This window comes from Choloepus didactylus, assembly GCF_015220235.1.
Source record: "Choloepus didactylus isolate mChoDid1 chromosome 24 unlocalized genomic scaffold, mChoDid1.pri SUPER_24_unloc2, whole genome shotgun sequence".
NCBI classification, from domain to species: Eukaryota; Metazoa; Chordata; class Mammalia; order Pilosa; family Megalonychidae; genus Choloepus; species Choloepus didactylus.
This window is the reverse complement of record NW_023637605.1, coordinates 1,453,103-1,474,270: the sequence shown is the minus strand read 5'-3', so window position 1 is coordinate 1,474,270 and position 21,168 is coordinate 1,453,103. Positions and strand designations below refer to the sequence as shown.

At 44.8% G+C, this 21,168-nt stretch overlaps 1 protein-coding gene across 1 annotated transcript in view; it reads right to left on the bottom strand.

The window, feature by feature from the left end:
- The window catches only part of FAM120C (family with sequence similarity 120C), a 133,839-nt gene that overhangs the window by 100,501 nt on the left and 12,170 nt on the right, over nt 1-21,168 (bottom strand). Inside the window, 2 exon segments of the mRNA XM_037823779.1 lie at nt 1,210-1,456; nt 16,766-16,771. Coding sequence (XP_037679707.1) covers nt 1,210-1,456; nt 16,766-16,771 — 253 coding nt within the window.

Genomic DNA, 21,168 nt, shown 5'->3' with positions numbered 1-21,168 from the left:
AGTGGAGAAAGCCACAGCCATTTTCAGTTCACAGTGCTCTGACCCAGACAAGGGTGGAGATAGCAGAGTAGGGAAACAAAGAACCTGTATAAATGCAAAAGAAATCTCCCTAGGGGGACAGCTTCCCTAAGAGGAGAGAGCTCTACTACCCATGTTCCATTCAGAACCAGACCCAAGAGCCTGGGGGAAAACAGCCAGGGGTCATACCTCCTCACACCAGCCAGGAGCTACAGGCTGACAGATGCCACCTTCTGGGCAGGTTAGGAAAAGCACAGTGGCTAGAGGCCTCACAGAGTGTGTCAATCTTCGAAGACATACCCTCAGGGAAACCGGATACTGAATATTTCCCCCTTCTGAGATCTGACCCCGCTCTGGTCTAAGAAAACTTGACTGGGGTAACCAAGGAAACAAGATGCCTAGACAACAGAAAACTACAACCTATACTAAGAAAAATGAAGCTATGCCCAGTCAAAGGAACAAATTTACACTTAAACTGAGACACAAGAATTGAAACAATTAATGCTAAATCAATTCAAAAAGTTTAGGGAAGATATGGCAAAAGAGATGAAGCATATAATGAAAACACTGGGTGAACATAAGATAGAAATAGAAAGTTGAAAAAGACAACTGGCAGAATCTATGGAAATAAAAGGCACAACACGAGACACGAAAGACACAATGGAGACATACAACAGCAGATCTCAAGAGGCAGAAGAAAACACTCAGGGACTGGAGAACAAGACACCTGAAATCCTACACACAAAAGAACAGATAGGAAAAGAATGGAAAAATACGAGCAACATCTCAAGGAACTGAATGACAATATGAAACACGTGAATGTATGTGTCATGGGTGTCCCAGAAGGAGAAGAGAAGGGGAAAGGGACATAAGCAGTAATAGAGGAAATAATCAACAAAAAATCAAAATAATGTTCTGGAGTGTCCTGTAGCAATCCATAAGATAAACATGTTGAGTTTAAATGAGGTCTAATCAGAAGCCCAAAGCTTGCTGGGTTTCCCCTCCCCCGGCAGAGTGTTTGGCAAATGGACTTTGTAAGAAGAAAAATCATGAATTATATCCCAGTAAATGTGCTTTTAGAAAAAGAAGACAAATCAAGTAATGATAGGCTAAGTTGTTCTGGTCTTTATCTCTTAGTACTGAAAAGGGAAACTTTACTAATCACTTGAGTCTTTTCTTTGGACTACCTACCTAGCAGTGCAGCAAATATGGGAAAATTTATCTGCTTTAGGCCCAGCTGCTTGACTACCTCTTGCATCAGGAACTGGTTGGTAGTAAGATTCTTCCCATTCCAGCTCAGCTTCAGAGAATGGGAACTGTAGTAAGAGGGAATATTGTAGAGAGCATACTCCGAGTCATGGGCAAGAAGGCCATGGAAGCCATTTTCCCTGAAAAAAGCCACCACTTCCAAATGGTGGTCCTCAAGGCTCTGAAAAACCTAGGAGGGAATAAGAGAAGAATATGTTATGTGACAGAAGCTGACCAATCTTTGGTTAAAAGTCAGGAAGGTTAGTAACTAAATTTTATAGTTCATTGAAATTTAAGAATATAATCTTGCAATAATTGCCACTAACAGAATACACTTCCTAATAATAAAAAGCCTCTTTTAGACTAGAGCTTGATTTACAGATAGCACTGTAAGTGTTTATTCAAATGCTTGGTCCTTTTTTGTTCCATTCATGAAATTGTGGCCTGAGGCACTTCAAAATTAGAATACTGAAGTTAAAACAGTATAAATTACTTGCATTTTTACTTCAAACAATAATAAAAGAAGCCTTTGTTAGAAAGGTAATAAAGCTACTACTTATTGCTCAGTATCTCCTATGTGCTGCCTATTTCGCATGCATTATCTCATTCTTAGAATAACCTTGGTAAAGTAGATATGGATGAAAAAACTTGGATGTGGAAATAGACACAGAAAAGTTAAAATAACATATAGGTAGATTCTAAATCTAAGCTTATCTGACTCTTTTTTTAAAAGTTCTTATTTTTTTTTTCTTTTCTTAAGAGCACCTAAGACTGCAGGGCACTCAAACAGTGTAGGCGGAGGTCAGAAACTTCACCCCATTTTAAAAATGGGGAAACTAAGGCTGAGAGATGTCAAATATCCTCAAAGTCACATAGTGAGTAAGTGGTATACTTACCATTTACTCACTACGTATCAGTATGACCAGGACTTTCCATTGTATCATGTTTCTTCCTGGTGAGCAATATTTTTTATGGATTAGAGGCAGAATGTTAAGTGCCCTTCCCGTGTATGACTATCACTGCATTTAAGGCATACTGAAATTATCTGTATCCAGGCTCTGTTCAAAGTTCACCTCATGTCCACTAATGCCTGCAATAAAAACATGAGGAATTATTATTTCTGTTTTATAGATGAGGGAACAATGAGGCTTAGAGAGGTTAGAGAACTCAACCAAAGTCACACAGCTAAAAAGTACAGCTAGCCAAAAAGCACATGAAAAGATGTTCAACATTATTAGTCACTAGAGAAATGCCAATGAAAACCACAATGAGATACCACTTCACACCCACCAGAATGGCTATAAAAATAAGATAGACAATAAAAAGTGTTTGCAAGGATGTGGAGAAACTGGAAAATACAATGCTGGAGGGACTGTAAAATGCAATTTCTTTGGAAAACAGTCTGACAGGTTAAAAATAAAGTTATCATGTGATCCAGCAATTCCACTCATAGGTATATACCCAAGAGAACTGAAAACCTATGTCCACGTAAAACTTGTACATGAATGTTCACAGCAGCACTATTCACAATAGCCAAAAGGTGGAAACAACTTCAGGTGTCTAAAGACAGATGAATGGATAAACAAAATACGGTATATACACACAATGGAATATAATTCATCCATTAAAAGGAATGAAGTATTGATACAGGCTACAACAGGAGTGAACCTTGAAAACATAGGCTAAGTAAAAGAATCCAAACATAAAAATGATTCCTTTTATATAAAATATCCAGAATAGGTAAATCCATAGAGACAGAAAGTAGATTACTAGTTTCCAAGGCCTGAAGGGAAAGAGGAATGGGGAGTTATTGCTACCGGGCATAGGGTTTCTTTTGGGGGTGATGAATGTGTTCTGGAATTAGATGGTGGTAATAGTTGCACAAATCTGCGAATATATTTAAAAACTGAATTGTACACTTAAAAACGGTGAATTTCATAGTATGTGAATTATACCTCAATTTTTTAAAGTGTGGAGTTAGGATTCAAACTCAGGTCTGCCCAGAAAGCCCATACTCCCTAAACTCTCCTTTTAAAAGCTCTTGATTATGGAAAATTTTAAACATACATAAAGAGAATAGCAAATCCAAATAAGGTTCACATGCTGCATCTCTTTTAATCTATAGCAGTTCCCCCTCCCTTTATTTAAATGCCATTTATTTGTTGGGGAAAAAACAACTTTTTAAAATTCAAAAGTAAGAAGGATCATTCAACAAATGGTGTTAGGATACCTGATAGTCATTTGAGAAAAAAAAATATGGATCCATACCCCACATTCTAATAAAAATAATATTCGATAACTATAAAAAGCATAAGATACCATGGGAGAAATATTTTGTAATCTCAGAGTAAGAAAAGTTTAAATATAAGAGAAAACCTAGTAATACTAAAGAAAATGATCAATACTCTTGATTATGTAAAATCAAACATTTCTGTTTGGGAAAAGTCAACGTAAGCAAACGTAAAAGACAAACGACAAACCGGAAAACAATTTACAACTCATATCACAGAGAGCTAATTTCCTTAGCAGAGAGAGAGAGAGAGAGAGAGAGAGAAAGCCTAACAACCTAAGAGAATATTTCACAAAATAAGGAAAGACAAATGGATCTCAAATATATGAAAAGATGCTCAAACTTATTCATAAGAAAAATGCAAATTAAAACAATACTAGAACACAGTATTTCACCTACAAGATTAGCAAATATTGTATTGGTGATGGAAATGGGCACTCTCAAGTATTGCTGGTAGGGGTATAAATGGTACAATCTCTAGGAAGAACAATTTGGCAAGATCTTTTAAAGTTACAAATGAACATACCCTTTGATCCAAAACTTCTACTTCTAGAAATTTATTGTTTAGATATGTAAAGCATTTGGAACAACAATGCAAGTACATAAGTGTAAGCATACAAGGTAATTCACTGTAGCGTTATCTGTAATAGCTGATGACTGGAAACGAACGAATTGCCCATCAATAAGGGACTAGCTAAATAAATTATAACACATGCATACAATATATGAAATCATAAAAACATACTCTACCTACTCATGGAAAATCATCGGTATATTAAACAATAAAAGCAAAGTACAGAAAATTATGTATAGTATGCTACTATTTGTGTTTTCAAAAAGGTATATATATTTTTGTGTGTATTATATGTTTACCTATATGTATTTAAATATAGAGGTATATGTATTTGGTTTTTTTTTTTTTTTTTGGTTCATTTGTTTGTTTGTTTGTTTGTTTTTTTATCTTCATTTTATTGAGATATATTCACATACCACGCAGTCATACAAAACAAATCATAATTTCGATTGTTTACACTACCATTACATACTGGTACATTCATCACCCAAATCAATCCCTGACACCTTCATTAGCACACACACACAAAAATAACAAGAATAATAATTAGAGTGAAAAAGAGCAATTGAAGTAAAAAAAAACACTGGGTACCTTGGTCTGTTTGTTTCCTTCCCCTATTTTTCTACTCATCCATCCACAAACTAGACAAAGTGGAGTGTGGTCCTTATGGCTTTCCCAATCCCATTGTCACCCCTCATAAGCTACATTTTTATACAACTGTCTTCGAGATTCATGGGTTCTGGGTTGTAGTTTGATAGTATCAGGTATCCACCACCAGCTACCCCAATTCTTTACAACCTAAAAAGAATAGTCTAAAGTGTGCATAAGAGTGCCCACCAGAGTGACCTCTCGGCTCCTTTTGGAATCTCTCTGCACTGAAGCTTATTTCATTTCCTTTCATATCCCCCTTTTGGTCAAGAAGATGTTCTCCGTCCCACGATGCCAGGTCTACATTCCTCCCTGGGAATCATATTCCACGTTGCCAGGGACATTCACTCCCATGGGTGTCTGATCCCACGTAGGGGGGAGGGCAGTGATTTCACCTTTCAAGTTGGCTTAGCCAGAGAGAGAGGGCCACATTTGACCAACAAAGAGGCATTCGGGAGGAGGCTCTTAGGCACAACCATAGGGAGGCCTAGCCTCTCCTTTGCAGCAACCATCTTCCCAAGGGTAAAACCTGTGGTAGAGGGCTCAACTCATCAAACCACCAGTCCCCTACGTCTGTGGTCATGTTAGCAACCATGGAGGTGGGGTAGGTGAATACCCCTGCATTCTCCACAGGCTCCTCAAGGGGGCAATACATCTTTTTATTTTTCCTTGTTTTTCTTTTCTTTTTTTTTTTTTTTAACTTTCCCTTCTTTTTTAAATCAACTGTATGAAAAAAAAGTTAAAAAGAAAACAAACATACAATAAAAGAGCATTTCAAAGAGACCATAACAAGGGAGTAAGAAAAAGACAACTAACCTAAGAAAACTACTTAACTTCCAACATGTTCCTACTTTAACCCAAGAAAGTTACCTAATATAACAACATTTCTGTGAACTTGCTCCTACTATATCCATCAGAAATTAACAGACCATAGTCATTCCTGGGCATCCCCAGAACGTTAAATAGCTTATCTGTTCTTCTTGGATTACTGTTCCCCTTTCCTTAATTGCTCTCTATTGCTAGTTCCCCTACATTCTACATTATAAACCATTTGTTTTACATTTTTCAAAGTTCACATTAGTGGTAGCATATAATATTTCTCTTTTTGTGCCTGGCTTATTTTGCTCAGCATTATGTCTTCAAGGTTCATCCATGTTGTCATATGTTTCACGAGATCGTTCCTTCTTACTGCCGCATAGTATTCCATCGTGTGTATATACCACATTTTATTTATCCACTCATCTGTTGAAGGACATTTGGGTTGTTTCCATCTCTTGGCAATTGTGAATAATGCTGCTATGAACATTGGCGTGCAGATATCTCTTCGTGTCACTGCTTTCCGATCTTCCGGGTATATACCGAGAAGTGCAATCGCTGGATCGAATGGTAACTCTATATCTAGTTTTCTAAGGAACTGCCAGACTGACTTCCAGAGTGACTGAACCATTATACAGTCCCACCAACAATGAATAAGAGTTCCAATTTCTCCACATCCCCTCCAGCATTTGTAGTTTCCTGTTTGTTTAATGGCAGCCATTCTAACCGGTGTTAGATGGTATCTCATTGTGGTCTTAATTTGCATCTCTCTAATAGCTAGTGAAGCTGAACATTTTTTCATGTGTTTATTGGCCATTTGTATTTCCTCTTCAGAGAACTGTCTTTTCATATCTTTTACCCATTTTATAATTGGGCCGACTGTACTATTGTCATTGAGTTGTAGGATTTCTTTATATATGCAAGATATCAGTCTTTTGTCAGATACATGGTTTCCAAAAATTTTTTCCCATTGAGTTGGCTGCCTCTTTACCTTTTTGAGAAATTTCTTTGAGGTGCAGAAACTTCTAAGCTTGAGGAGTTCCCATTTATCTATTTTCTCTTTTGTTGCTTGTGCTTTGGGTGTAAAGTCTGGGAAGTGGCCGCCTAATACAAAGTCTTGAAGATGTTTTCCTACATTATCTTCTAGGAGTTTTATGGTACTTTCTTTTATATTGAGATCTTTGGTCCATTTTGAGTTAATTTTTTGTGTAGGCTGAGAGGTAGGGGTCCTCTTTCATTCTTTTGGATATGGATATCCAACTCTCCCAGCCCCATTTGTTGAAAAGACCATTCTGACTCAGTTCAGTGACTTTGGGAGCCTTATCAAAGATCAGTCAGCCATAGATCTGAGGGTCTATCTCTGAATTCTCAATTCGATTCCATTGATCTATATGTCTATCTTTGTGCCAGTACCATGCTGTTTTGGCAACTGTGGCTTTATAATAAGCTTCAAAGTCAGGGAGTGTAAGTCCTCCCACTTCGTTTTTCTTTTTTAGAGTGTCTTTAGCAATTCGAGGCATCTTCCCTTTCCAAATAAATTTGATAACTAGCTTTTCCAAGTCTGCAAAGTAGGTTGTTGGAATTTTGATTGGGATTGCATTGAATCTGTAGATGAGTTTGGGTAGAATTGACATGTTAATGACATTTAGTCTTCCTATCCATGAACATGGAATATTTTTCCATCTTTTAAGGTCCCCTTCTATTTCTTTTAGTAGAGTTATGTAGTTTTCTTTGTATAGGTCTTTTACATCTTTGGTTAAGTTTATTCCTAGGTACTTGATTTTTTTAGTTGCTATTGAAAATGGTATCTTTTTCTTGAGTGTCTCTTCAGTTTGTTCATTTCTAGCATATAGAAACATTACTGACTTATGTCCATTAACCTTGTATCCCGCTACTTTGCTAAATTTGTTTATTAGCTCTAGTAGCTGTATCGTCGATTTCTCAGGGTTTTCTAGATATAAGATCATATCATCTGCAAACAATGACAGTTTTACTTCTTCTTTTCCAATTTGGATGCCTTTTATTTCTTTGTCTTGCCGGATTGCCCTGGCTAGCACTTCCAGCACAATGTTGAATAACAGTGGTGACAGCGGGCATCCTTGTCTTGTTCATGATCTTAGAGGGAAGGCTTTCAGTCTCTCACCGTTGAGTACTATGCTGGCTGTGGGTTTTTCATATATGATCTTTATCATGTTGAGGAAGTTTCCTTCAATTCCTACCTTTTGAAGTGTTTTTATCAAAAACGGATGTTGGATTTTGTCAAATGCTTTTTCAGCATCTATTGAGATGATCAATTGATTTTTCCCTTTGACTTGTTAATGTGTTCTAATACATTGATTGATTTTCTTATGTTGAACCATCCTTGCATGCCTGGAATGAACCCCACTTGGTCATGGTGTATGATTTTTTTAATGTGTCTTTGGATGCGATTTGCAAGTATTTTGTTGAGGATTTTTGCATGCATATTCATTAGGGAGATTGGCCGGTAGTTTTCCTTTTTTGTAGCATCTTTGCCTGGTTTTGGTATTAGATTGATGTTAGCTTCATAAAATGAGTTAGGTAGTGTTCCATTTTCTTCAGTGTTTGAAAGAGTTTGAGTGAGATTGGTGTGAGTTCTTTCTGGAAAGTTTGGTAAAATTCCCCTGTGAAGCCATCTGGCCCTGGGCATTTATTTGTGGGAAGATTTTTGATGACTGATTGGATCTCTTTCCTTGTGATGGGTTGGTTGAGGTCTTCTATTTCTTCTCTGGTCAGTCTAGGTTGTTCATATGTTTCCAGGAAATTCTCCATTTCCTCTACATTATCCAGTTTGTTGCCATACAGTTGTTCATAGTATCCTCTTATAATTTTTTTTAATTTCTTCAGGATCTGCAGTTATGTCACCTTTTTCATTCATTATTTTATTTATATGGGTCTTCTCTCTTTTTGATTTTGTCAGTCTAGCTAGGGGCTTCTCAGTCTTGTTGATCTTCTCAAAGAACCAACTTTTGGTGATATTTATCCTCTCTATTTTTTTTGTTCTCTATGTCATTTATTTCTGCTTTAATCCTTGTTATTTCTTTTCTTGTACTTGGTGTAGGATTGGTTTGCTGTTCATTTTCTAGCTTCTTCAGTTGATCTATTAGTTCTTTGATTTTGGCTCTTTCTTCCTTTTTAATATATGCGTTTAGTGCTATAAATTTCCCCCTTAGCACTGCTTTTGCTGCATCCCATAGGTTTTGGTATGTTGTGTTCTCATTTTCATTCGTCTCTATATATTTAGCAATTTCTCTTGCTATTTCTTCATTAACCCATTGATTGTTTAGGAGTGTGTTGTTTAACCTCCAGGTATTTGTGAATTTTCTAAGTCTCTGATGGTTATTGACTTCTAATTGTATTCCATTGTGGTCAGAGAATGTGCTTTGAATCATTTCAATCTTTTTAAATTTACTGAGGCTTGTTTTATGTCCCAGCATATGATCTATACTGGAGAAAGTTCCGTGAGCACTACAAAAGTATGTGTATCCTGGTGATTTGGGATGTAATGTCCTGTATATGTCTGTTAAATCTAATTCATTTATCAGATTGTTTAGGTTTTCAATTTCCTTATTGGTCTTCTGTCTGGTTGATCTATCTATAGGAGAGAGTTATTTGTTGAAGTCTCCCACAATTATTGTGGAAACATCGATTGCTTCCTTTAGTTTTGCCAGTGTTTCCCTCATATATTTTGTGGCACCTTGATTGGGTGCATAGACATTTACGATTGTTATTTCTTCTTCCTGAATTGCCCTTTATTAGTATGTAGTGGCCTTCTTTGTCTCTCAAAACATCCCTGCATTTGAAGTCTATTTTGTCTGAGATTAATATTGCTACACCTGCTTTCTTTTGGCTGCAGCTTGCATGAAATATTTTTTTTCATCCTTTCACTTTCAGTTTCTTTGTGTCCCTGTGTCTAAGATGAGTCTCTTGTATGCAACATATTGATGGTTCATTTTTTTTGATCCATTCTGCGAATCTATATCTTTTAATTGGGGAGTTTAATCCATTTACATTCAACATTATAACCGTGAAGGCATTTCTTGAATCAGCCATCTTATCCTTTGGTTTATGTTTGTCATATTTTTCCCCTCTGTCTATTAATATCCTTTATTGTACCCATACCGAATCTCTTTAGTACTGAACCTTTCTCCAAGTCTCTCTGTCCTTTCTTTGTTTCTCTGTCTGTAGTGCTCCCTTTAGTATCTCCAGTAGGGCAGGTCTCTTGTTAGCAAATTCTCTCAGCATTTGTTTGTCTGTGAAAAATTTAAGCTCTCCCTCAAATTTGAAGGAGAGCTTTGCTGGATAAAGTATTCTTGGCTGGACATTTTTCTCACTCAGAATTTTAAATATATCGTGCCACTGCCTTCTCGCCTCCATGGTGGCTGCTGAGCAGTCACTACTTAGTCTTATGCTGTTTCCTTTGTATGTGGCGAATTGCTTTTCTCTTGCTGCTTTCAGAACTTGCTCTTTCTCTTCTGTGTTTGACAGTGTGATCAGTATATGTCTCGGAGTGGGTTTATTTGGATTTATTCTATTTTGTGTTCGCTGAGCATTTATGATTTGTATATTTATGTTGTTTAGAAGATTTGGGAAGTTTTCCCCAACAGTTTCTTTGAATACTCTTCCTAGACCTTTACCCTTTTCTTCCCCTTCTGGGACACCAATGAGTCTTGTATTTGGACGTTTCATATTATCTATCATATCCCTGAGGTCCATTTCGATTTTTTCAATTTTTTTCCCCATTCTTTCTTTTATGCTTTCATTTTCCATTCTGTCATCTTCCAGGTCACTGATTCGTTGTTCAACTTCCTCTAGTCTTGTACTATGAGTGTCCAGAATCTTTTTAATTTGGTCAGCAGTTTCTTTAATTTCCATAAGATCATCCATTTTTTGATTTAGTCTTGCAATGTCTTCTTTATGCTCTTCTAGGGTCTTCTTGATTTCCTTTGTCTCCCGTACTATGGTCTCATTGTTCATCTTTAGTTCTTTGAGTAGCTGCTCTAGGTGCTGTGTCTCTTCTGAGCTTTTGATTTGGGTGCTTGGGCTTGGGTTATCCATATTGTCTGGTTTTTTCATATGCCTTATAATTTTCTGTTGTTTTTGGCCTCTTGGCATTTGCTGAACTTGATAGCATTCTTTTAGGATGTGTAGACCAATTGAAGTCCTTATCTCTAATTTATCAGATCTACAGCTTCGTGGAGTACACTTTCTCTAACTAACCAGCAGGTGGCGTCCACGAGCCACCTGTTCTCCACAAGCCAGTTCTCCCCTGCTTAGCCTTTTTGGTGAGTGGGGAAGTGAGTCTTGTGGGGTCCAATTGGTGTACCAAGCTTGCGTGTGTAGTTGGTGTTGCCTGCCCTGTATATGGGGTGTGTTTCTGGGCAGTCAGGGTGGGGGGGTGGCTCTAACAATCAAATCTCCCTGGTGATCCTAGAGTTTTAAAGCTGCTGCAATAGTCTAATCCTTCAGTTCAGTCCTGCCACAGTTTGTCTCTGCCACTGACCGACAAGTCCTTGGTATTGGCGTATGGCTCCTGAGACTTGCAAGTGGGCCCCTCTTCCAGGCTGTGCACCCCGGGTCCTCTGTTGAGGAATGACTGTGCTGTCACAGGTGAGTGCCGTCCCCCCAGGGCGGTTCTGGGCTGCTGGGCTGTGTAGGGAGGCTCTCAGTCTGCTGAAATGATGGCTGAATGGGGCTTTGTTAATTCACACTGGTCTACCTTCCCAACTCTGGGACAATCAGCTGAGGTTGCAGGGAAGGCTAATGTCCACGCCCAGTTTTGTGGTCTGTGCCTGTTATTTGAAGCACTTCCATCACACTGGGTTGTCTGGGGCAGTTCTGGGCTATGGAGCTGGCGATGGGCAGGAGTGTTTCCTGTGCACCAGAATGATGGCTATGAGCGGACACCCCCCTTTTCTTGGGAAGTTGTGGTGTTTAGTGAATTTTCTCAGCCACTGGATTATTGCGTTTTGTGTCAGAGCTCTCCTCATTCTGCTCTTGACTTGACCTGCCCAAATTGCAAGTCTTTGAAGCTTTGTGTATTGGGCTTTGCGGGACACTGATTACGTGCTTCTACTTGGCAGGCCTGGGCCAGGGGACCGGATCCGCCCCTGGGGAGGGTGGTGGGCACGGGCGACAGCGCCCTCCACAGCCCCCCAGGCCTGGGAAAGTGAGGCCGGAGGCAGGCCCCATTTCCTCACCCAAAATACCACCGTTAGGGGAGGCTTGCCGGAGGGAACCGCCTTTTCCCCACCCCCTTATCTTGCCCGGACACTCCCCGTTGCCAGTGCAACTCCCATCACCACCAGTGCGCATACACTGTTGCCAGACACCGTTGCCAGAGCAACTCCCACCCCTTTTCAAACAACCTCCGTGCCCTCTTAGAACCAATCCTAACCTCCGCACCCTCTCAGAACCAATCCTAGCCTTTATCCCCTCAGCATTGGCTTGTAACAACCCCCGCCCTCTATGCCAGCCTATATAACCTGTGCTCACCCCTAATAAACTCTCTTGGCTTCTTCACCCTCAAAGAACCATGTCCTGCCTGTTCCTTCTCGCCGCCCTCCACACCTTGCACGCCTCCGCCGGGGACCGGGCCCAGTCCCCCGCCTCGCCCTTGCCTCCGGGAAAGAGCCCCCGCCTCCGGTACCCTCCGAGCAACACCGAGAGCCGAGGGTTCAGCAACCGGCCGCCGCCCCCCCCAGACAAATCAACTGCGACCGCAACTGGCGCCCAACGTGGGGCCGGTCCTCTCCACGCAGCGGTCCAGTAAACCACCCGCTCGCCTGGACGCCTCTCCAACTCCCCTTCTCCTCGCCTGCAAGGTAAGGGCCGCCTCTCCCTCGCCACCCCGCGGAGCCGCCTCTCCCTCGCCGCTCCACGTCCGGAGCCGCCTCTCCCTCGCCGCTGCGTGCCCGGGCCGCTCCTCCTTTCCCGTATTACCCCGGCTATTGCCCCCGACTACCTTTCGTCTTCTCTTCCTATGTCCCCCATTCCTCCTGACACTCTTCCTCCAGTAGCTCTCCCTCTTCCCCTCCATTACTTTGCTGTAGTCCTTTGTGTCTTTGTTTCTTTGTTTGGCGCCATGTGCCTCTTTGCAACCGCCCCCCCAGACTGCTCCAAAATGGCGAATTTCCTCCTCCTTCTTCTACTGAGGGGAGGAAGTGCTCTAGTGATGATGTCAGCCCTAAGCCGGGCCGGAAACCGCATGCGCTTTACCCTGCCCTTTCACAGGGCGGAGCTAGTCTGCCATCTTATGCCTTAGGCCCCGCCCTTTCACAGGGCGGAGCTAGTCCGCCATCTTATGCCTTAGGCCCCGCCCTTTCACAGGGCGGAGCTAGTCCGCCATGTTATGCCTTAGGTCCCGCCCTTTCACAGGGCGGAGCTGGTCCGCCATCTTATGCCTTAGGCCCCGCCCTTTCACAGGGCGGAGCTAGTCCGCCATGTTATGCCTTAGGTCCCGCCCTTTCACAGGGCGGAGCTGGTCCGCCATCTTGTGTCTTAGCCACGCCTACCGCGCCGCCATCTTGCGACGCATGGGGCCTCCCACTTCCGCCTTCCCCTTCGACAAGCTCCCCCTCGGAGCCGCTACCGGCAGCTGCCGCCGCTCCTCCCACCCTGCCGACTAACAACCCCTGGCTGCCTTCTACACCTCAAGGCAACCCTTGGGGCAACGCTGCCCCTGCCCCCACCCCTGCGCCAGGCCCTCTGCAAGCACGTCCTCCTTTCTCTCGTGCTTTTCACTACTTTCCTCTTAACCTTACCCCCACACCGCAGAAACCGTACGACTGGTATCCCATTGATTCAGATATTATCGAGCAGCTTCGCAGGGCCGTTAAGGAAGACGGGTTAGGTAGCCCATATGCTTCCCAAATACTGCAGGATATCGCCATGGACTTTTGCCTCCCCCAGGACTGGGCCTCGCTTGCCCGTACCATCCTTAACCCTGGCCAGTTTGTTGATTGGCGTGCCCACTTCCAGGCGGAAGCAGCTAGGCAAAGCAAGCAAGACGCAGCCACTGGAGTCTATCGTCACCCCGAAGCCTACTTGGGCACGGGAGCGTTTATAAATGCATCCGCCTATGTTAATGCGCCTGCCACCTTTTGGACTATCCTTCAGGGAATCGCCTTGCGAGCTTTTGCCAACTGTTCCGCCTGTCGGCCTACTAAATTCACCAAGCTCCTCCAGGAGCCAAATGAGCCTTTTGCCACCTTTGTCTCTAGAGTCGAAGAAACCTGCGCTCGGAAGGTTGATGATCCCCAGGCCCAACTGGCCCTCGCTCGAGAACTCATTCTCGAGGGAGCCAATCCCCCTTGCAAGCAGGCTATTCTTCCCTTGCGGGAGAAAAGCATATATGATTGGGTACTCGCCTGCAGCGCCTTTGACCCAGCTGCCGCGTCCCTAGCCCAGGCTGTCTCTGGCGCTGTCACTGCCGCCTTAGCCGCCACCACCGGTTGCTTTAAGTGTGGGCAGAGCGGTCATTTTGCCCGGGAGTGCCCCAATGCGGAGGTCAACCACCCACCTTTCATGCAGCGCAATGGGCGCGCCCCTCCCACTCCTTGCCCACGCTGTCAGTGTGGCTATCACTGGGCACGCGATTGCAAAAATAACCCCAAAGCCCTCTGCCGCTGCCCCGGTGTCAATCAGCGCCAAGGCGCTGAGCAAGCTTTAAACTTCAAGCGGGGCAAGCCTCAGCCCCGCCCCTAAGAGGCAGCGTGCCGGCCGGTTCTACTAAAACTCATCACCTCACCGGCAATAAAACGCTTCTCTGGACAGTCCCTATCACTCCAGAAAAGCCTACTTGTAAATTAAGAATAGGGGGGCAATGGTACACAGGCACGCTCGATTCAGGGGCAGAAGTCTCTTGCATGCCCGCTCAGTATGCTACCATGTGCATGGTTCTCGATGGTCCCTCAGTAGTGGGAGCCACTGGTACCTCCACTTCTCTTCAGGCCATAGGGCCCATTAAGTGGGAGGATGAAGAAGGCCACTCAGGCACCTTCCGCCCATTGTTCCTACATACCATAGACCAAATTTTATGGGGCCGTGATATCCTCGCCGCTTCTGGGGCAGTGCTTACCATGCAGCCCCCCCAATAATGTGCGCCACTGCTCATTTAACACCTCCAGCGCCCGTTCCTCTGCAGTGGGATACTGAGGAACCTATATGGGTGGAGCAGTGGCCCCTTCCCATGCACAAATTAGTCGCACTCCAAGCCCTTGTCCAAGAACAATTGGACGCAAGCCACATAGAACCTTCTACTAGTCCATATAATTCGCCAGTATTTGTTATTCATAAAAAGTCCACAGGGAAATTTAGGCTCCTCAATGATCTGGGGGAGATCAATAAGCATATTCTTCCCATGGGTTCCCCGCAGCCTGGTCTCCCCCATCCGGTGGCCATCCCAGCCCACTATCATGTAGCCACTATTGACATCAAAGACTGTTTCTTTTCCATCCCACTACATGAGCGAGACCGCCCGCGCTTTGCCTTTACAGTCCCCGTCCCCAATCACGCGGGCGCGGCTGGCAAGTACCAATGGAAAGTCCTCCCTCAAGGGATGCGTAACAGTCCGGCCATCTGCCAAATGTATGTTAATCACGCAGTGGCCTCCCTGCGAAAGCGGGCCATGCTCATCCATTACATGGATGACATCTTGGTGGCCTCTGAGGACGCCGAGGCGCTTCCTCTAATCCTTAAAGACCTCACCGCTAATTTAGCTGACCTCGGCCTCACGGTTCAGCCCGATAAAGTTCAGATTGTGCCACCATTAGCCTTCTTAGGGTTTAGTATTAATAAAACCATTGCCCCGTCCGCTCCCCAGCTGGACATACCGGATCGGGTCACTATCACTGAGCTCCAACAGCTCTGTGGCCAGATCAATTGGCTCCGCTCTGCATTGCCAATCACCACCGCGCAGCTCCAACCACTCTTTATGCTGCTAAGTGTCCCTGAAGCCCCGCCGCTAGCAATCTCCCGGCGCATTACGTGATAACCCGGACATGCAAATCCTCTTAGAAGGATTTCAGGGAGAATTCAGCTGCCACTATCCTAGCCATCGACTGTTACAGGGGCTCGCCAAGCTTCCCTTCCACAGCCCCTTCCATCCTTTCCCCTCCTCTGCACCCATCCCGGGTGCCACTACCGTCTTCACTGACGCCTCCAAAACCCATTTCGCCTTCCTCTCTTATTCTCAGGACCACCCAAAACCCCGCCTATTCAGCTATGTCAACCTTCATTCAGTCCAAGTGGGGGAAATTCTGGCGGTATCATACGCGCTAAATGCCCACTGCAACCACCCAGTAAACATTTTCACAGACAGCCTCTACACGTATCAGGTCTGCCAAGTCCTCGCATTTTCCACCTTTTTCCCGGGAGACTCGGCCATTGATAAAGCACTTTCTAACCTCAGAAGCATCCTGGAGCATCGACAGGATCCTTGGTTCATTAGCCACATTCGTAGTCACTCAGGCCTTCCGGGGCCCCTGGCTAATGGCAATAGTATAGTAAACCAAGCGGTCTCAGCTCAGAATACCCAAGCTATGCTAACCCACACGGCAGCCCCTCTGGGGGATGCTGTTAACCAGGCCAAGTTATTGCATTCCAGGTTTCACTTTTCGGCTACATCGTTACATCTTTTATGTGGCCTCCCCCTAGATACCTGTAAACATCTTGTCCGCAATTGTGCAACTTGTGCGCCCTTTGCGCTGCTTGGCCCCCTGCAACCTCAGGGAGTCAACCCACGAGGCCTAAAACCCAATTCTAGATGGCAAATGGATGTAACTCACGTTCCGTCCTTTGGACGCCTCAAATATGTGCATGTAATAATTGACACCTTCTCGGCCATGTGTTATGCAGTCCCCCTTGCCGGGGAAACGGCCAAACACTGTATCAAGGCCCTAAGACAAGCAATTCTCTTCATGGGAGTCCCCTGGGACCTAAAAACAGACAATGGGCCTGCCTATCGCAGTGCCTCCTTCGCAGCCTTTCTTCAGTTATATAACATTACCCATCATTTCGGCATCCCCTGTAATCCTCAGGGGCAAGCCATTGTGGAAGCAGTCCATCGCCGCTTAAAAACACAAATTGAAAAAGAAAGGGCAATGCTCCCCCAGGCAACTCCAGGGGACCTTATCATAGCAGCCCTTATTCACCTTAATCTACTCACATTCAATAAAGAAGGGCTTTCGCCCCTACATAAACATTGGGGGCCCTCGTATAGGCCCACCCAGGCCCCGATGGTTTACTGGAAGGACCCAGAGAATAATGCCTAGAAGGGTCCCTCCCCACTCCTCACCCAGGGGCGCGGGTTTGCTTGTGTTTTCCCAGATGATGCAGCACAACCAATCTGAATCCCAGGAAGGGCAATCCGGCCCGCCACCAGCAACCACGCGTCTAACGAGACGAGAACGCCGTCGTCTTCGCAACCTGGTGCATCAGATGACAACAGTACACCTGGGCCTGGACCCCAGTCCGAGTGAACCCCCTTTTTCCACAGCCCTCCAGCCGCACCTCAACTCCAACCAGCCGCACCTCAGCTGCAAACAACGCATCGCCAACCCCACCACCCCAACCTTTCCTACCTCCCTCTCGTTACTCCTCTCCCCTCCTCGGCCTTATCCAAGCAGCCTTCACCTCAGTGAATTCCTCCCACCCCTATCTTACCTCCTCTTGTTGGCTTTGCCTCTCCACTTCCTCCCCCCTGTATGAGCCAGTTGCCTCCAACCTTTCCTTTTCAGAAAATACAGAAAACAGCCCCTTGGAATGCAATTGGAATACCTCTGCCATCCCCCTATCCTTTCATTCGGTCTCCTTTACAGGAAAGTGCATCCGCCCTCGCTCAAGTAACTCTCCCAACCTCACAGCTTGTGCCAACTACTCATCTCCCAGCAGCTCTGCCGAGTTTCTTATTCCCCACAACTCCTCCCAATGGCTCTGCTCCTCTACAGGACTTACCCCCTGCCTTAATGTGCAAACCCTCAATACAACTAATGAAACTTGCCTCCTAATTGTCCTTATCCCTAGGGTCCTATACCACAGCGAGGAAGACTTCTTCCTCCGCCTGGAAAGAACTGCAGCTCCTGCCCCTCTGCAAAAGCGAGAGCCCATCACCGCCCTCACAATTGCCTCCCTCCTAGGTCTTGCAGGCGCTAGCACCAGAATCGCTGCATTAGCCAGTCAAGGCTCCGCCCTAACTCACCTCCGGGCGGCTGTTGACGAGGACATTCGTCACCTACAAAACGCTATTTCCCATCTTAAAAATTCTGTCAACTCCCTCTCTGAGGTCGTGCTCCAAAACCGCCGAGGCCTCGACCTTCTTCTCCTCAAAGAAGGAGGCCTTTGCGCCGCCCTAGGAGAAGAATGCTGTGTTTATGCCAATTCCACAGGTCTCGCCGAAGACAGCCTAAAGAAAGTCCGAGAGGGACTAGAACAGCGCAAAAGGGACCGTGAAGCTGCCAACTATTGGTCCCACATCTTTACCCCCCTCCTCCCATACCTCCTCCCTCTCATCGGCCCCCTACTAATGATTATTCTAGCTCTCACCCTAGGGCCCTGCATTATCCGCAGAATTGTCCAGCTTGCTAAGAACCAAGCCAATGCTGTCTTTTCATCATTTGTGCAAGTCCAGTATCAACAACTTGCCTCCACTGAAGAAGCTAACCCTCCTCAGCGTCGCCACCCTCGTCCATCCTGCAAGCAGCAAGGCCCCTGTCGAGCGCCCGGGCGCCACACCAACGCCGAGCTCCAGCCTCGCTGAGCCACTGTCAACCCCTTTTCCCCTCCCCGGCCTCCCCCTTCCCTCATACCTTAGCGGACCTCTCCGGTAAGCTTCTTCCTTCAATTAGAAAAGAAGGGGGAAATGCGGGACACTGATTACGTGCTTCAACTTGGCGGGCCTGGGCCAGGGGACCGGATCCGCCCCTGGGGAGGGTGGTGGGCACGGGCGACAGCGCCCTCCACATCCCCCCAGGCCTGGGAAAGTGAGGCCGGAGGCAGGCCCCATTTCCTCACCCAAAATACCACCGTTAGGGGAGGCTTGCCGGAGGGAACCGCCTTTTCCCCACCCCCTTATCTTGCCCGGACACTCCCCGTTGCCAGTGCAACTCCCATCACCACCAGTGCGCATACATTGTTGCCAGACACCGTTGCCAGAGCAACTCCCACCCCTTTTCAAACAACCTCCGTGCCCTCTTAGAACCAATCCTAACCTCCGCACCCTCTCAGAACCAATCCTAGCCTTTATCCCCTCAGCATTGGCTTGTAACAACCCCCGCCCTCTATGCCAGCCTATATAACCTGTGCTCACCCCTAATAAACTCTTTTGGCTTCTTCACCCTCAAAGAACCGTGTCCTGCCTGTTCCTTCTTGCCGCCCTCCACACCTTGCACGCCTCCACCGGGGACCGGGCCCAGTCTCCCGCCTCACCCTCGCCTCCGGGAAAGAGCCCCCGCCGCCGGTACCCTCCTAGCAACGCTGAGAGCCGAGGGTTCAGCAACCGCCCCCCCCCCAGACAAATCAACTGCGACCGCAGGGCTTCTTAGAGTAATTGTTTTAGAAAAAGAAAAAAGGATTAAAAAAAAAAAGGGCCCTCCTCAGAGATCTAATGGGTTATTGAAATGCTAAGAGACAAAGCAACCAGGGCCATTAAGGAAAGGTCCACACGGCAGAGAGATCAGCTTTTCTTCGGGATCTGCATATGCGCCTCAGGGCCTGAGCTCGGGCCTGAGCTCTGCCCTTCCCCTTTCTATGTTCACCAGAACTCCAAAAATCCTCCGCTTTTATTTTGGAGTTTTTTATGTTGTTTTTTTTCTATGCCTGTCTCCTCTCTGCTGGGCTGGCTGCTCTCAGAGTCTCTGGTGTCTGGTCTCAGTCTATCTATGGTTGGAGTTTGAATCAGTAGAATGAGTTTCCGATAAGAGCAGCCACTGCACTTCTCCCTTCTCCTTCCCGGAGCTGACAGCCCCTCCTCCCACGGGACTGAGCCTGGCAGGGAGGGGCGCGGGTCCCCTGGCCGCAAAAACTTACAGATTTCGCTGATCTCAGCAGTTCCACGTTTTCATGAGTGTTGTATGAAGTATGCCCAAAGTCAGATTGGTCTGTGGTGTCCAGTCCACGCAGTTCCTGGCTTTCTACCTACTTTCCTGGAGGAGTAACTAAAGCATACAGCTCACCAGTCTGCCATCTTCTGTATTTGGTTTTATATACATAGTATCTCTGGAAGGATATACAACAAACTGATAAAATTGGTTGCCTCTGGAGAGGAGGACCTAGTGGCTGGGGACAAGGGGAAAGGGAGAATTTTTTACCACCTATCTTTTTGCATTTTTGTATCATGAGACGCAAAACCTGCTCAAAAGATATTATAACAAAGGTGCCACGCTACTGCAAAATAACAATAGGGAAAAACTGTGTCGTGTTGGGGGGGTGGGTGGGTGGTATACGGGAACCGTGTACTTTCTGCATGATTTTTTTCAACTGCTCTAATAAAAAAAGAAAAGATAAACAGATAAACTATGGCTGAATAAAAGCAGAACATATTCAATGTGAAAAATAAAAAAAAATACAGGGTCAGTCTATAGCTACTCATTAAATTGTACTTTGAAAGTGATCACCCCTCTGTATATGTTATATTTCATAATAAGGAAATAACTGAAACCGTGGAACTGTAACCCATAACGTTCTTTGAAATTTGCTCTGTAACTACTTGTTAAATCATATTTTGAATGTTATCAGTGTTCTGAACATGTTATATTTCACAATAAAGAATGTGGGAAAAAAATACAGGGTGAGGGTGTATTCAGTAAAAAGTAAAAGTTCTTTTACTCTCTTTCCTTGGAGGTAATTGATGTTTTACAAAATTTCTATGCAGGTAGAAGAACATACAAGTATCTTTTATCCCCTGTAGATTCTGCTCTTCTTAATTGTAGTTGGAAATGAGACATTAAACTTGCCAGTACCTGATCAGAAGAATCACCCAAGATGATTCTTAAATGTCATATTCCCAGGCCTCTCCCCTGGAGAGTCTGATTCAGTAGGTCTAGAATCCGGTTGGGAGTCTACTTTTAAGAAGCCCAGGTGATTCTCTTGCTGAGGCAGGCTTAACGAACACTGTCTCTAGTGAAATCATACAGCATAGCAATTTATTCCTAGCAAAATACAATTGGGTGTGACTGATGGCAATTAAACCCTGACCAGGTCAAAGAGAAAAGCCTCAGAATAGCTGAGTACCCTGGCTCCACTGACACATTTATGATGACGGCTACCACCTGTAAGCAGGATGACTTCCAGCTCTTGGCCCAAACTGGTCCAGTTTATATATTTTATTAACTTTGCAATTTTCCAGGCAAGTAAAATGATTTAGGGAAGACTAACTAATAACATGCCCAAACAACTAATTAGAAAGAAGCAATTTGAGAAATTATGAATTGAAATGCTGAGCTGCTGTCTATAGCTTTTAATTGATGGTTCCCTGTTCAACTGAACAAATACGAATTCAGGGCCTACCACGTGTAAGGATGCAGACAACACAGAATAAAACAGTTATAATATGTGTGAT